The sequence below is a fragment of the Perognathus longimembris genome, chromosome 21 (assembly GCF_023159225.1).
Source record: "Perognathus longimembris pacificus isolate PPM17 chromosome 21, ASM2315922v1, whole genome shotgun sequence".
Lineage (NCBI taxonomy): Eukaryota > Metazoa > Chordata > Mammalia > Rodentia > Heteromyidae > Perognathus > Perognathus longimembris.
In genome coordinates this window covers 33,999,296-34,016,225 of record NC_063181.1, presented here as the reverse complement: position 1 = coordinate 34,016,225, position 16,930 = coordinate 33,999,296, and the positions used below count along the sequence as shown (strand labels likewise).

Below are 16,930 nucleotides of genomic sequence, written 5' to 3'. Positions count from 1 at the left end.
CAGTTATATAAAGGGGTTTCAGCTCAGCATATCACTATATGAGTACAACACCTCCTCTTGGTATTACTTTTTTCATCACCCCCCCCCAACTCTCCCAACCCCGTCTCTCCCCTCAATTTACCTGCTCCCATCTTCACAGGTGTACACTGAATATTATGACGACATTCACTCACCCCCACCTTAAATCTTTTGTAAGTACAGTGAGGTGAGATATGAATCAGTAGCCCTCCACATGCAAAATTCATACGCATTAGCAAACTATTAATTGGACGCTTATTTCACTGTCAGCCCTACCTCTGCCTGTATCAGCTCAGAGCTTGGGCAAGTGCTCCACCTCTCCATTCCATTTCCTCCTCTGTGAAGTGGGATCTGCAACAGGATCTACCTCTTGGGTTTCTTCAGGGATAGAGTGGGATCTAACACATGCAAAGTGCTTAGATGGGTGCCGGACACTCCAACACAAGGGGATAAAGATAGCACCACAACCCCCGCATTTCAATGGGGGCGGGGAGGATCAAGGCAGAGGCCCTTAGAACAGGACACAGTCGGAGCTCTTGGGTCGCTGACTGGCCTGGATGTCACCTGTTTGCTCCCATGGAGCCTTGGTGACCTTGTCAAGCCCCAGGTGGTGTCTGAAAGCCACGGATGGGGCAGGCTGAGGAAATGCCTCCTGAAATGCCCTGAGCACAGTGTGCTAACTCAGGGCTCCTGGCCAAGGTGGAAACTGCCAGACTCTGGAAGATATTAAACACAGGGGAGAAAAACCAAGTTCTCTAGGAGACAGACTTTTCAGACTTCTTACAGCTTGTAAAAAAAAAATGTAAATAGTTACCCAGTGAGATATTATTCCATGTTGCTGCCATTAGGGTTTGAGTGTTATGCAGAGAGGCGATCATTCAGGCAATTCTTCCTCAGTGAGGAGTGAAAACTACACATTAACCCCATACAACAAATCTACCACCTCTCCCTCTCAACCTGACTCAGGCATTTTTTTTTCCTGGGTGGCGAATTTTATGTAAATTGAAGTCATGAAAAAAAGTCTATAAATATTCAGTTTCCTAAAGGATCTTCTTGATGATGTCTGAAGGGCATTTTTTTTTTTTTTGCTAAGATGCCATAGACTAAGAGCTGGAGGAGGGGCTACTCTCTCAGCCTAGGCTTCCGCGCCAGTCCAGGCCTGTCCTGCGACTCCCAGCACCAAGATCCTCCAGATTCAAACGCTTGTGTCTGCTCCACGAACACTTGTCCCAAGACGGAGATGACACAGTGCATCCCCACTATCTTTTATCCGGGACTTTCTTTGTACTATGCACCCCATGTGTGACACGCATTGCCTGCTTGTAGACACCAGGTTTGGGGGTGCTGCTCTTAGATTTGACGCATGAGGAAGCTGGCCCTTTGGAGATCAACCTGCCCAGAACCAGCAAGGCAGCATGGGTCCCTGACCTGGCTCCCAGGCTCCGCCTCTCCCTGTCCTGTGACTTCAGGTGTCTAATGTTCGCATTCCTGCAGCTTTAGCTGGGCTGCTCACAGCACCTGATGTGTATTAAACACCTGGCCCGCAGAGCGGTTCCACATCGTGGAAGCATTCTAAGCCGTGCTCACTCCTGTGGCTACCCATTCCCAGGACAACCAAAGCACATAGCAAGGTCCCTTAATCTGGCTTGGGGGTGGGGGGGGTGGGGGGAGTGGTGTTTTTAGGGTTGGTTTTTTGTTTTGTTACAAGAGAAAGGCTTGTGCCATATGCCCAATGCAGCAACAGCCTACTTGGCCTTTTCACCCACACATACAATGTTCTGCCCACAGCTGGCCCTCAGTCCACATGGCCCAATTGAATACTGAGTCATTCTCTGCCAGGTGACAAGCCATTCCTTTGAAAACTGTACTTCCTTTCAGGCCACTAGGGCCCCATTTAGGGCTCTGTATAGGTTAGCATTTCAGCTAAGTGAATGTCAAATGCTGATTGTAACAATCATCTGGAGTGTTTTAATTAGGCCTCTGGCCTGGCTAAGTATGGTTTTTCATTTTCTCTCTAAAGGCGTCAGCGGATGGATCCAGCTAACGAAACCCACTGCCCTTGCTGCGTCCCAGGGGTGTCCTAGTCTCCTGTATTTCCCAGAGTGTGTTCTCCCCACTAACAGGGCCAGAGTCAGGCCCCACCCACACCAGTGCAGGGTGCTCCTCAGCCCCTACCTGTCAGTGCCGAGGGCTGTGAGCTGCAGGAAACAGGTTTGTTAAAAGGTCAGTCGTTTATTACCTAAGCACCCACCCTCTAAATATACACCCAGCCTGGCCACCCTCTCTTATCAACCTTTCATTCATTCACTACCTTTTCTCCTTTGGTTGCTCTCCAAATAGAGGAGAAATGTCCATTGTCCTCCTTTCTGCTGACTCCTACCTCCCCCTTCCCTTCTGCATTCCTAAATGTCTCCTCTCTCCCTCCCCTCTTCCTCCCAACTTACTTCCCATTAATCATTTCTAACACACATCTGCTTGAGTCCTAGAAGGGTTTCTTGGCACACTCTCGCAGCTGGGCTGGTTACAATAATCAAGGACTCTTTCATCTTTTACTGTCTCCTAAGTCTTCCCTCTTTCCAGTCAGTTCTTCTGCACTCTGGCTTTCTTCTCTGTCACCACACCGCTCCTTTGCCCCCCCCCCAGCAGTCCCCCCACCCCCAAAGGCCAAATGGCCCTGTAGGTTGGAGCAGTGCCTGCAGTGGACTTTGAAAGACAAGGGAGGTCAGAATGCAGGGGAGAGGGGCCAGGGGAGGGGGCCCGCCCCAGTTAGATGTGATGGCCCTCCCTTTCTTTCCACTCCTAAGCCCCTCTTGCTGGCTGACACCTCCCAGTCAGGGTATCCTTTACCATTCAGTTTAATCATTTTTCCAGGACGAAAGTGGAAGGAGGAAAAGCCTGGGTGGTTTGTAAATAGTCCATATACTGTATGGCTCCAGGGAGAACATCCAGGGCCGTGACTGACAGCCTGGGAACCAGGCCTGCTGTCTTCTCTGAAGCGCAGGAGAAAGCTCCTGGGTAGTTGTCCTGGGAGTTGTTTCCTTTGGTTTCCAGAACCTCTGAAGTCTTCCTGTCTCTCGGTCAGCATGCACTCGGGAAGAAGTCGGGGAGCCACGAGCCTTGAGTGACAGGCTTGCCTTGTGGGGAGATGGACTGGGACTTGAGACGGCGACGTGCGCCCCCCCCCACCCCACCCCCGAGCCAGCGCCCTTCCGACCGGCAGCCGACCCGCTGCGGACCGGGAGGTCGGGACCGGGACCACGGCCGACGGCTGCCCAGGGGACGAGGGTGGCCGGGCACGCGTCACTGTCACCCGGACGGAACAAAGCAGTCCGAGAGGGCGTTTTTGGTTGCTTTCTCATTTAAAAGTTTGTATTCAGAAACTTCCCGGGGGGGGGGGGGTGGCCGTGGCTCTGCCCCCGCCGCGCGCGGGGGTGAGGGGACCCAGCTCTGCGGATCCCCTCCCTCCTCTCGTGGGGCGCCCGCGTTCCCCACACACGCCTCGGCGTCCCCCCCCCCCCAAACAGCAGCTAGCCACGGCCCAGGGAGGGAGCCTCAGGCCTCTCCACCGGACGCGACGAGAAGCCAGAATCGCACCCCAACTCCGGGCCTGTCGGTCGGGGCGCGTCCCCGCCCGGCCCCCCGCCCCCGCCGCCGCCGCTCGCGCCCCAACGCCCGGCCCTTCAACCTGCCCGCCTCCGACCCGACCCGACCCGACCCGACCGGCCCCAAGTGGCTGGAGCCACCCCGCCGCGCCCCGAAAGCAGCGGGTGCCTTCGGGGAGTCCCGGGAAAGGCCAGTCCGGGGAAAGCCGCGCCGCCGGGCTGAGCCGGAGCCGGAGCCGGAGCCGGAGCCGGAGCCGGGCTCGACCCCGGGAGGGGCTGGGAGCCCGCGCGACCCTCGCGGGAGCCGCACGCCCCCCGCCACGCCCCGCTCCGGACACCCCGCTAGCGCCAGCCCCCAGCGGCGGGAGGACAGCGGGAGGGCGCAGGACCCCGCCGAGCCCGGCTCCGGTGGGCCCCGCGGCCGGGACCGGCGCCGCGGAGCGGGGCGGGGCTGGGGGGGCGGGGAGCGCACGGAGGAGTCCGGGGCGCCGAGGCCCGAGGCCCGGCGCGGGCCCTTTAAGGCTCGCCCCGCCCACCGGCGGCGCCGGCCTCCGCCCGCCCCTGTCCCCGCCCCCGGGCCCCGGCGAGAGCGGCGATTGGGTGGGCGCGGCGATGCCTTTGAAGTGTGGCCGCCGCCGGCCGCTATTTGACGCGCGGCTCGGGGACGGCGCAGGTTTTTGTGTGGCTGGCCGGGGCGGCGCGGCGGCGGCGGCGGCGGTGGCGGCGGCGGCGGCGGCGGCGGCGGCGGTGGAGGAGGGGAGGCGGCGCGGAGGCGCAGCGACTGCCGCGCGGCCACCGACGCTGCGGAGCGAGCCTACCCGCCCCGGAGCTCGCCTCCCGGCGCTCGCCCTCCCTCCCCGCCCCCCCAGCGGCGCTGCCTCCTCCAAATGAGCGATTCGCCCGCTGGATCTAACCCAAGGACACCCGAGAGCAACGGCAGCAGCGGCAGCGGCAGCGGCGGCGGCGGCAAGAGGCCGGCGGGGCCGGCGGCCGTGTCCCTCTTGCCCCCGGCGGACCCTCTGCGCCAGGCGAACCGGCTCCCGATCCGGGTCCTGAAGATGCTGAGCGCTCACACCGGCCACCTCCTGCACCCGGAGTACCTGCAGCCGCTGTCCTCCACGCCCGTCAGCCCGATCGAGGTCAGTCTCCCGGGCCCGCTGCCCGCCCCGCGGCACCCACCCGGGGCCGGGCCGGGTCCTCCCTTCCTTCCTCCCCTGGGCACGGTGCGACACCCAAGCCTAGCCACACCGGAGGACTGAGTGAGGAAGGACGGGGGGAAACAGACCAGACCCCCCTCCCCTTCCCCGGGTCCTCCCCGCGCTCCCCCGTGGAAGGCGCTCCCTCCCCGCTCGCCCTGCGGAGCGACGTGTTTGCTCGGTCTTCCCCCGGGATGGATCTGTTTTCAGAAGTCCGCACCGGGCCCTTTACTTTTCCCACCTAGGGGTGATCCGCCCGGGACGTCCCCTGCCCCCCACCCCCAGGCCGGCTTGCTCCCCTGGAAGGCGGGGATGGGGGTGGGGGTCCCACTCGGCCTCTTTCCCCCTTAACCTCCGCCTCGGCCCTCCCGACCCCGGCCTTTCTTCCCCCCCCCCGGCTCCGGTGCCTCCCCGGGCGGGAGGGGCCCCGGCGAGCGCCAACTGCTGCTCGGCCTCTGGAACGCGCCTCTCCCGCCCCCGCCCGCGGCGCCAGCGCCCCGGCCCGGCCCCAGCCAAGTTCCCCAAAACTAAAGCCCTAAGTTTTGGGGTGTTTTTCTTGGGGGGGGGGTGTTTGGTCCCCTGAGCCAGGGGGCAAGAGAGATTAGGAGAGAGGAAAAAAAGCGAGTCACGGCTCCCACTCCAGAAGTCACCTTTCCCCCCCCACCCCCCGGCCCGCCGTGGCCCTGGCGATCCGGGCCCTCGGGGACCCGCCCGCACCCCGGCGCCGCCCCGCCCAGCCCCGCCGCCCCGCCCGGCCGCTAGGCCCAGGGCGCCCCCCCCCTCCGCCCCGCGCCCCTCGCCGGGTCGCCCAGCCTCACCCCCCTCTCCCCCTCCCGGCCGCTGTCTCCCACAGCTGGACGCCAAGAAGAGCCCCTTGGCGCTGCTAGCCCAGACCTGCTCGCAGATCGGCAAGCCCGACCCGCCGCCCTCGTCCAAGCTCAACTCGGTGGCCGCGGCAGCCAACGGGCTGGGGGCGGACAAGGACCCCGGGCGCCCGGCCCCGGGCGCGGCCTCGGCGTCGGCGGCGCTCAAGCAGCTGGGGGACGTCCCGGCCGAGGACAAGTCCAGCTTCAAGCCCTACTCCAAGGGCGCCGCCGGGGGCGGCGACTCCCGCAAAGACAGCGGCTCCTCCTCGGTGTCCTCCACCTCCTCGTCGTCCTCCGCGTCCCCGGGAGACAAGGCGGGCTTCCGGGTGCCCAGCGCCTCCTGCCCTCCCTTCCCCCCGCATGGAGCGCCCGCCTCCGCCTCGTCGTCCTCGTCCTCGCCCGGCGGTTCCCGCGGCGCTTCCCCGCACCACTTGGACTGCAAGAACGGCGGCGGCGGCGGGGAGCTGGACAAGAAAGACCCGGAGCCCAAGCCCAGCCCGGAGCCGGCGGCCGGGAGCCGCGGCGGCGGCGGGGAGCCCGGCGCCCACGGCGGCGGCGCCGAGCCCGGGGGCTCCGGACGCAAGTCGGAGCCGCCCTCGGCCCTGGTGGGGGCCGGCCACGTGGCCCCCGTGTCGCCCTACAAGCCCGGCCACTCCGTGTTCCCTCTGCCGCCCTCCAGCATCGGCTACCACGGCTCCATCGTGGGCGCCTACGCCGGCTACCCGTCGCAGTTCGTGCCTGGCTTGGATCCTAGCAAGTCTGGGCTGGTGGGAGGCCAGCTGTCGGGGGGCCTGGGGCTGCCGCCGGGCAAGCCTCCCAGCTCCAGCCCGCTCACCGGGGCCTCGCCGCCCTCCTTCCTGCAGGGATTATGCCGCGACCCCTACTGCCTGGGCGGCTACCACAGCGCCTCGCACCTGGGCGGCTCCAGCTGCTCCACCTGCAGCGCCCACGACCCCGCCGGGCCCAGCCTGAAGGCCGGGGGGTACCCGCTGGTGTACCCCGGGCACCCGCTGCAGCCCGCCGCGCTCTCGTCGAGCGCCGCGCAGGCCGCGCTCCCGGGCCACCCGCTCTACACCTACGGCTTCATGCTGCAGAACGAACCGCTGCCGCACAGCTGCAACTGGGTGGCGGCCAGCGGGCCGTGCGACAAGCGCTTCGCCACCTCGGAGGAGCTGCTCAGCCACCTGCGGACTCACACGGCCCTGCCGGGCGCCGAGAAACTGCTGGCCGCCTACCCCGGGGCCTCGGGCCTGGGCAGCGCCGCCGCCGCCGCGGCCGCCGCCGCCGCCTCCTGCCACCTGCACCTCCCGCCCGCCGCCCCCGGCAGCCCCGGCGCGCTGTCGCTGCGGAGTCCACACACTTTGGGGCTGAGCCGGTACCACCCCTACGGCAAGAGCCACCTGTCCACGGCCGGGGGCCTGGCCGTGCCGTCCCTCCCCGCAGCAGCCGGACCCTACTACTCACCGTACGCGCTGTACGGACAGAGACTCGCCTCGGCCTCGGCGCTCGGATACCAGTAACCACCGGGGGGCCCCGCCCCGCCCCGCCGGCCTCCCCCCCCCCCCCCCCCGCCCCCGCCCCGCGGCCGCCGCCACCTCCGCCAGCCCCCGCCGGGAGCCCAGCCCGCCCGCCCGACCCCCCCCCTCCCCGCCAGACTGTGTATTTATTTACCGTCGTGTTTGCTCACAAGCTGGGGGTGGGTGTCGGCGAACCCGCAGCCCACGGGAGTCAATGGTATCCAAAAAAAAAAAAAAACACGTCCACGTCTCTCCCAAATAATAATATTAACCGCATCGACGACTACCTGACCGCCCCCACCGCCGTCCCTTTTGCTTTTCTTAGGTATCAGTTTTAAATTTGTGTTCCTTTGGGGCTTTTTTGTTGCTGTTGCTGTTGTTTGTGTTTGGTTCTTGGGTTTTGGGGGGTTTGTTGGCGTTTTATTTTTTTGGTTGTTTTTGTTTTTGGTTGGTTTAGTTGGAGGGAGAGGAGGGAGAGTTGGGGTTTTGAAGTTCTATACGTTTAGTTTTCCTGTCCTGGGGATTTTCCTGCATGAGTCTTAACTGTTAAAACTACATCCCCCCCTGCCCCCCTCCTTTCTCCTTGCCTCCATTCCTTTTTATTTTTCCTTTCATGTGAGATTCTGTTGGTTTGGGTGTGTTGTTGTTGTTTTTTTTTTAATATACAAGTAACCCGATTTTTATAACCATTGGGGAAGGGGGACGAAGAGTGACTTTGGTGGAGGTTTTGAGCTTTTATCAGGGGAATTCTGCTCTGTGGTCTTCCCCAGCAGACCTCCCGGGGCCCCCCTTGATCTTGGCCTCGCGCCCCCCTGCAGCCTCGCTTCCCCCTGGGGCGGCCCAGCGGCCTGGGGCCCAGCCAGCGTCCTCCTGACCTCGGCCCACCCTGGCCTGGGGGGGCCAATCTCCCCCGTTCACCTCCCGGGAAGGCCCCGCTGGCGCGAAATTTCACTCTCTTTGCAAAGTGCTTCATAGTCGTTTTTTTCCCCCTCTCCCTTAATTGGGGCTGTGGCCCCCCTCCCACCGGCGACAGGGGCGGGGCTGGCCGGATCCCCGACAGCCTGACTGCGGGGCCCGGTTAGCTCCCTCGGGGACCGGTGGGGACCGGTGGCCGCGCCCCTGCCGGGCCTGGCCCAGCAGTGCCCCGAGGTGGCCCTGGCTGGGGGGGGGAGGGGCGCCTTCAGTGGCTGGGATTGAAGATGGGCCGGGGTCTTCTCCCTCACACCTCCCCCGCTCCCGGGCCCGCGCCGCAGCGCCGGGCTGCAGGCCTCTTGGGGGTGGATAGAGCTCTCCCTTGGTAAGACTTATTTTGTTAATAAATGGAATACTTGGCTATATTCACACCGTGGTGTTTCTCTCTCGCCGCAGTCTCCGTCCCACTCGCAGACACCTAATGACCGCCTGCTTTCACTTTTGTTTAAAATGCCCGGGGGCTGCCTCCGGAGCGCCGTTCCGGGACCGTGTAACGCCTTTCCTCGAGCCAAGGAGGGGAGACTCCCGAGCCGGGCCATTGCCGACGACATAACTTCATTTCCTCTCCCCGCCCGGTGGCTGAGCTCTCCGAGACGCTGGCGTTCCCCGGGGCCACGGTGGAGCGCGTGCGTGGCGGTGGATCTTCCTCTGGGCCCCAATGGAGGTGCACGGGCCGAGGCGGGACCGGGCCCCGACCCGGCCCGGAGCTGAAGCGGAAAGGCCCCGTCGGCAGCCCGCCGGGAGGGCGGCCGCGGCCGCGTGTCTCTGGCGCCACCTGGTGTCGGGAAGGCGAGCGGCGGGCGGAGCGGAGCCGCCCCGGGCCGGGCCGGGCCCAGCTCGGAGGGGCGGGCGCCTGCGGTCCCCGGACCGTGGAGGACTTCTGCTTGCTGCGTCCGAGGGGCTCCGGCGCCCTCCCGGCCGCGGGCCGCGGCACCTGCGGAGGAGAGGGCCGGGCCTCGGCGAGAAGGCGTGGCGCGATCGCTCCACCTGGCCGTGGTTCGCGGAGCCGCGGGTCGGTCCTGGCCTCCGCGCTCCGGGCCCTCCCGGGCGCTGTTTGTTGGGGATATTGGTCGCCGCGGGTGCTCGATCGTGCGCGGACTGGCGCCAAAGCCCCGGCACCCACTCGCGGCCCTGCACCCCCCACCCCGAGGACGACAGCGGGTCGCCCCCGCCGGGGACCCACCGCGCCGCCCGGGCGCCCCCGCTGCTCTCCGCGGGCGTCCTGAGCGCGCGGCGCGGGGCTGACTTGGCACGCTGGCCGCCGGTGCCCGGGCCCGGGCCCGCCTGCAGCAGGGCGCACGCGGGCCGCTTCCTCCGCCTCGCCGCTCGACGGCAGAATCGCAGGGCGCCTCGCCTGGGGACGCCACCGGGTCTCCAGAGAACACGCCAGACCACACCTCTCCATCAGGAGAACGGCGGCCAGCCGCGTGGCCCCTCCGGGCCACCCCCAGGGCCCCAGGAGAGGTGGGGCTGGGGCCTCTGGCTCTTTGGGGTCCAAATTAGCCGGCTCGTCTAGAGCCCCTGAAAATGTAGATACCTTATTTCTTTTAATCGCTGACCCTGTTGTTTTGTTGGCTGTTTACTCCTTCTGTCCTGTCTTTCTCCTATTCACGTTCTCCCTCTTTTCTGCAGATCTTTGTGTTTCTTTTCCGAGGTGTTAAGACGGGGCGGAAACTGCTCCCTCTGCAGGGAGACTTTGAACTTTCCCTCACTAGAAAGACCGGGGAGGGGGGCAGGTCCCCAGGCTGCAGAGTCCAGAGGAGAGGCCTTAGTCTAGGCGCCTGCCCCTTGGGGGTGAGAAGGCAGCGTGGAACACTCCTCCAAACATGTAAACCATCCTTGGGAACGGGAAAGCTGGGCTGGGCCCCCTTGAGCTACCCCTGACTACCATGGTGACACCAAAGGGCTGGTAACGAATCTGGGGTGCCCTCCTTGTTATGATCCAAAACAACAGCTCCTCCCACCCCTAAACTGGGAAGCTTCCTGGGAGAGTGGCTGTTTTCATTCCTTGGTGGGCAGTTTGTTACTTTCAATAGCTTAATTCCCTTTAAACCAAGTTTGCCATTTTAATAGGGAGGGTACTTCCCCCAACAACTGCTTATTTACATAATTAGTTCATCTAGCCACTCTTGGTGATGAGAATCACCTCTGCCTTCTACTTCTCCTCCTCTTCCTGCAGCACTCCTCTTAAATGCCCCCCTCCCACCCCAGAAATGGAGCCGGTGTTCCCAGGGCTGCAGGGTAGATGCCGCCAGGCTGGAACTCGATACATGGGTCTTTTTAACCCACCTACCCACACGCCTCTGTCCTGGGCAATCTTCAGTCCCCAGAGAAAGTGTGGCGCAAGCTCTTTGCCACCTCCTCTAGCCACAATGCCTCCATGCTCCCTGGCACACTGTTCTTACAGCCCCCTCCCAAAGCATGTCTGGGTTACAGTGAGATTTGTCTTCCAATAATCCTGCACTTTATTACTTATTCCACTGGGGAAGCTGCACTCTACTTTTCTGTTTGATTTCATTTCACTCATCCTGTCTTTTTGCAAAATAGATGGTTGAGTGCATCCGATAATGTATGGTTTAATTTGGAGCACTATGGGTTTGAATTACCATTTTCATAATGTGCTGTGCATTAATGTGTTACATCATTTATAAAGAGGAATGTGCTAGGTTTCAAACTTTATCCTGAAAGCCAAAGTCATATCTACCCATCTTCTTACCTCACTGCCAGAGAAACTCTTGCTTTCTCCAACGAGAGGGCGTGTGTGTGTATGTGTGTGTGTGTGTGTGTGTGTGTGTGTGTTCACATAATGCAGGTTTGTGGGGGACTTGCACATGGCTGCCCAGGAACCATCAATGGCAGTACAAAGCTCCCCTCATTATTGCCTAACAACAGCTTTGCAGGCAGGCCGGCTTGCGTTTGTGGAGACCTCCAGTGGATGGCTCTTGGTCGACCCTAATCCCAGCATTCCCTCCCCAATGGCTATAATAACACCAGCTGTCTGTTACTCAAAGTCTGACTGAGGAGGAAAAAGCACTGATTATCCAAATACAGTCATTAAAGGGGAAATGTGTTTTTAGGACTGTCAGAGTGATTAATGAGGGCTAGCCGTCTTTGCAAATGCACTTGTTTAGTCTAACTGGCAGCTTCTATTTTCCTATTGATTTATTGCAGCCGTTGCCGGGCCTTGCTGTGTGCGAAGTCAGGGCACTTCACAACTGCGCCCTGTTTAAACAGGAAAAGCATGTACCATTTTGTCCGGGAGGACAGAGGGAGGGAGGGAGCAGCCTCGAGTCTCCTCTCCAGGGGCCCAGACCAACAAAGGAGACATTAAAGCCAGCAACCCAGGGAGGGAAGGGAACTGCCTTGTACTCGCTCACTTTCAAGGTCAGTGGAGACCAAGCAGCTCACCCCACGGTAACCTCAACATGTCCCCATTTCCCCTCGCTCCCCTAGTCCACCGGACCAGCCATTAGCCCCTAGGTCAACGCACAGAAAAGGCCCCCAGCAAAGGAAGGGGCGCCGAGGAGCGCCGGCAGGGAGGAGCCCAGAAGCCCAGCAACTCCGATGGGGTGCAGCAAGAGGGGGCTCGGGTCCCCACCAACAGTGAGTTCCAACTTTCAGAAGTTCCGAAGTGACGGGGAGGTGTCCCCAAAAGTGGCGTGTGCCTCTTTCCACTTGAGCATTTCATGTTTGCATGAAAGAGTTGTCATGTGGGGGGGCCTTAGATTCCCAGGTGGTCCATCATCCAAGTAAAGAAGGCTACAGGAAGAGTGCTCCATGCCCGGCTCCAGGCAGGCTGCCAGGCGCTAGGGAAGGAAATCCAGCCGCTCCCTGGGCAGCGGCCTTGGGAGGGAGCACCCCAGCAAGGCCAGTGCTGCACTTCTGCAGAACCTCAGCCGGGCTTGAAATGGGGTGCTGTATGGGCAGGAGCCCAAGGAGGGGGTGCTGGGAGGGAGCCCCCACCTCCTTTGAAGGCTGGAGGATGGGTGGAACCTTCAATTCTGTGGTGGAAAGGGGCTGGATCTTCCCACGCTTTCCCAGGGTGCCCGCAGATCCATGTCACCTGGAAGGGTCACAGTATCTAGTCAGGACACAGATAATAGAAAGAATGTTGAAATGGGAATCACAGAAACTAGACTTGTTTGATTCTCAAATTTCATTCATCTTTGTCTTTCTGAGTCCTGTTTACCTAGTTCCGAAATGATTTTTAGGCCCCACGGTCATTTGGTCCTTTCTAACTAGAATATTGTGTGTGTGTGCGCGCGCGCGCGCGTGTGTGTATGTAAATAAAAATATATATAATCTTTTTTTAATTCTTGCTATATTACCCAGGCTAGCCTATAACTTCTGAGTTCAAGTGATCTTCCTGCCTCAGCCACAAGAGTAGCTGGATTCCGGGCATAGTCTCCCTTGCCCAGCTTCTGTGAAGTTTTGAAATATTTCAAGAATGAAACAGCAGGTAATTGGAGTTGTTAGGGTCCCTGTCGCTGGCCCTCAGGAAATTCAGTTCTGAAGGTTCGCTCCAGTGGGGAACCGGAGGTCTCAGCAGTAAAGCATTCATGTCACGTGCACAAAGCCCTGGGTTCTGGTCACAGCACTAAATAAATGAATAAATAAATCTGCTTTTCGAACAGCACATTTGGGTTATCCAGTAATAGAAGGCCATGATCTCTCCTCACTGGTAAGAAGAAGGAAGAGGGCGTGAAAAAAAAACACTATGAAAGAAAATCATTGCTACGATCACGAGTGTGAGCCTGTAATGTTTATTTGAAGCCAAGAAGAAGGTCCAAGAGACTTGATCTCCAGCTAGCTAGCAAAAGGTAGGAGTGGAGGCATGGTTCAAGTGATAGGGAGCCAACAGTACCTCGGGAACCCAGCAAGAGAAATGATGTAATAGGGAATTTTTACCCAGAAAATTCACTTTACCAAACCCATTGACTACCATGATGGTGGACAACAGCTGCTGCTGCTTTTCCTTCCTCTCCTTCCTCCTCTTCCTCTTCTTCTCCTTCTCCTCCCCCTCCTCCTTCTCTTCCTCTTCTTCCTCTGCTTCTTCTTCCTCTTCAATTTCCTCCTCCTCCTCCCCTTCTCTCTCTTCTTCCTCCCACATTTTTTATTTTGTGCCAGTACTTGAATTTGAATTTGAATTCAAAGGATTTGAATTTGAATTCAAAGGATTTGAATTCAGGGCCTTGGTATTGTCCCTTAGCTTTTTTTTTTTTGTTCAAGGCTAGCACTCTAATGCTTGAGCAACACCTTTACTTCTGGCTTTTTGGTGGTTAATTGGAAATGGGAATATCGTGGGCTTATCTGCCCTGCTGGCTTTGAATCTTGAGCCTTCAATCCCAGCCTTCTGAGTCGCTAAGATTACATTACAGGTATGAACCACTGTCGCCTGGCTTTCTTACGTTCTTGTTGTGTTTTGTTGAGTTTGAGGAAATGCTAAGTTTAGGCTGATTTAAGTATTTCAGAGATTGTATGGCTGGCCTCAGCAAGATGGAAATTATTTAAAATACTTTTCATGTGTACCAATCAGGGAGCTGTCCCTGAGCCTTTTTGCTTAAGACTAGCACTCTACCACTTAAATCACAACTTCACTTCCTTTTTTTTTTTTTTTTTTTTTTTTTTTTTTTTTTTTTGGTGCTTAATTGGGCTTTCCTGCCCAAGCTGGCTTCGAGCCTCCATCCTCAGACCTCAGCCTCTTGAGTAGCTAGGGCCACCAGTGCCTGGCTGTTTTCAATACTGTTGAGATTCCTGTGAGGTTACACCAAAGTCTACAAACACCCCAGTTCCTTGCCGTCTGCAGTCAGTTGCTGGGGGAGGACGGGACGGCTGGGGGAGACATGAGAGGCGGGTAAACACCAGGCCGCACGGGAGACCTCTGCTCCGCTGGGCAGCGGGCATCTCTGTTGTGCTTTTCAGCATAAAGTAACTCTCTGGAGTGTAAGTGAGAGCCAGATTTGAGAATGGAAGCAGGCACTGGAGGACACCCTTGCACACACACCCCGGATCTCTGTTTGCCTCCTGGGCACGCGTATGGATGAAGGTGCACCTGTGGATGGTATGAGTTATACATGGATTGTGCTCAGGCCACAGAGGCTAGGGTAAGGCCGAGCTTTTCCTTGTGACTTTTAACAACTTCAAATATGGGCTACCCCAAGCACACAGAAGGACAGGACAGGCCCACCCTTTGGGGCCTCAAGAAGTTTCACAGTGCCTTCCACACTGCCCTGTGTTTCACAGTGACTTAAATAGAATACCCTTCACTAGACATCTAATTCCATCATTTCATTTTAAGGTGCTGGAGATCAAACCCAGGGACATGCTAGGCAAGCATCGAACCACTGAGCCACATCCAGCCCTAGTTGATTAATTCTCCTAGCAGACCTACAGTTCCCTTTCACACTGAAACTGAAATCTGAAGAAGTCAGGTAGATGTCCAAGATCTCCCACTTAAAGAGCTGTGGAATGCATTGTACTCATAACCTGACTCAGGGGATTGGAACCTCTTCATACAACTACGTAAAGCCAGTCACGGTGGTATGCACCTGTCATCCCAGGTCTTTAGGAGGCTGAGACTGAAGAATGTGTTCAGGAATTTGAGTCCAGCCTATGCAACATACCAATGCTCTACCTAAGAAGAATTTTTAAAAAGAGGGGCTAAGGACTCAGGAATTCTGTGTACTTCTAACGCAAAACATGGCTGGAGACGTGCCTTAGCTGTCAAGTATCTGCCTAGAAAGTGGCTTGAGTCCAAACTCCAGCACTACCCACAAACTTAGCAGTTAGGCAAGTGCTTTCACACCTTGTATTTAGATAAATCTGGAGGGTACAGAGGCATTAGAAGGGGACCTACCCATCAAAATGTTTTATCTCCAGTTTTTGTGTGGTTAATTGGAGATAAGAGTCTCGCAGGGACTTTTCTGCCTGGGCTGGCTTCAAACCGCAATTCTCAGATCTCAGCTGAGATCACCAGCCTTGAGTAAAAGAGCTCAGGGACAGTGTGTAGGCCCTGAGTTCAAGCCCCACAACCAACAGCAAAAAAACAATTATCTCAAGGGTGTAGGTACATGCCTGTAATCCCAGCTATTTGGGAAGCAGAGATCAGAAGGATGGTGGTTTGAGACCAGACCAGGTAAGAACTAAGACTTGCCAATTCAACCAATAAGCCAGACATGGTGGTTTGCATCTGTAATTCCAGCTCCTTGGAAGATAAGAATCTTGGTCTGAGGCTAGCCCCAGGCAAAAACCCTATCCAAACAATACAAGACCCTACCCAAAAACTAACTGGAAATAAAGCAAGAACATGTCTGAGAGCACCACTCAAGTGGTAGAGAACACCTACCTAGCAAGTACAATTCCCTGAGTTCAAACCGCAGTATCTCCAAAACCACAGCTTTTGGTTGTGTCTGACTGTGGAAACTGTCCAAGGCCACCTAGAATTTGAATGAAGACACCGCTCTGTGCAGGGAGTTGAATCTGTGCACTTCATTTGAAGCTCCATCAGCCTTCCAGGTCCTTACGGTCCACGTCCATGAAAAAGGAAATTCTTTTCAAAGAATTGCATGAATGTGGAGTGCCTACAGATGTGTTCTCCTTGTCATCATTTCTTATGCAACACCAGGAAACAGCTCTTTACCTAGCCTATACACCGCATCTTGGGATGATACTGTATAAGGAAAGTTATGTGCAAACACGACCCTATTTTGTGTAATTTATATAAAGGACTTGAACATCTATGGAGTTTGGTACCCAAGGGGAGGGGCCTGAAGCCAGTCCAGCTCAGATACCAGAGGATCACTGCTCTATAATTTGTTCTGGGAACTCAAGGATATTGAGGAGCTGGCTTTGTCCTGAGGACCTTACAGTTGAGCAGAAAATAGATGCATTTGATACTAAAGATAAAATGTGCTGGGTGTTATTAATGCTGTGTGGTAGTCAGTGTGGACTAGGTTCTGTGGTGGTAACAAACTAACCCCTAGTCTCTGAGGCTTCACATAACAAAGGTCTTTTTCCTCACTTACTGCATGTCCACTATGGATTGATGAGGGTCTCCCTCTGTCTTGAGTAACCAGACACGTTGTACAATTCAGTGACTTATACTCCGCCGGTGAGTAGCTGATCAGATTGAAAGTCTGCAGGGAAGGCAAGAAGGGAAGATCACAACAGGCTGAAACTCCCCTTACAGGATTCACCTGAACAGACGAAGCCAGGCCTAACCCCAGATGGTCCATCTTTCTTTCTGTCTATTGTTCTCTCTTTCTTCTTTCTTTCTTTCTTTCTCTTTCTTTTCTTTCTTTTTTTCTTTCTTTCTCTCATCTGTCTTTCTTTTCTTGTGCCAGTACTGGGACTTGAACTCAGGGCCTAGCCGCTATCTATTAGTTTTCTTGCTCAAGGCCTGCACTAGACCACTTGAGCCACATCTCTACTTCCAGCTTTCTGCGGGTTCATTGGAGATAAGAGTCTTATAGACTTTTCTGCCCAAGCTGGCTTCAAACCACAATCCTCAGAGCTCACCCTCCTGAGTAACTAAGGTTACAGCCATGAGCCTTTGGAGCCTGGCTTCATCTCCCTTCCGATCACCTTGAGGTCCACTGGTCCCATCTGTAAAACTTCTTTATTTCTATAAAGCACCTAGATTAGTGTTTGACTGAATAAGCATGGTTGGGGGTCACTCTTACCCCATCAGAACGCATCCCGGTGCCGCCTGGTTAATCAGGCCCACCAGCGGACGCAGGGAGGGTAGAGGCAGGCCTCGC

At 57.6% G+C, this 16,930-nt stretch overlaps 1 protein-coding gene across 1 annotated transcript; it reads left to right on the top strand.

The window, feature by feature from the left end:
- Positions 1–4,313: 4,313 nt before the first annotated feature.
- On the top strand, positions 4,314–7,598 carry Znf703 (zinc finger protein 703). The gene is made up of 2 exons (XM_048330780.1): positions 4,314–4,759; positions 5,670–7,598. The coding sequence occupies exons 1-2, from the start codon at positions 4,508–4,510 to the stop codon at positions 7,200–7,202; spliced, it is 1,785 nt and encodes a 594-aa protein (XP_048186737.1). The 5' UTR covers positions 4,314–4,507; the 3' UTR covers positions 7,203–7,598.
- The last annotated feature ends 9,332 nt before the right edge of the window (positions 7,599–16,930 follow it).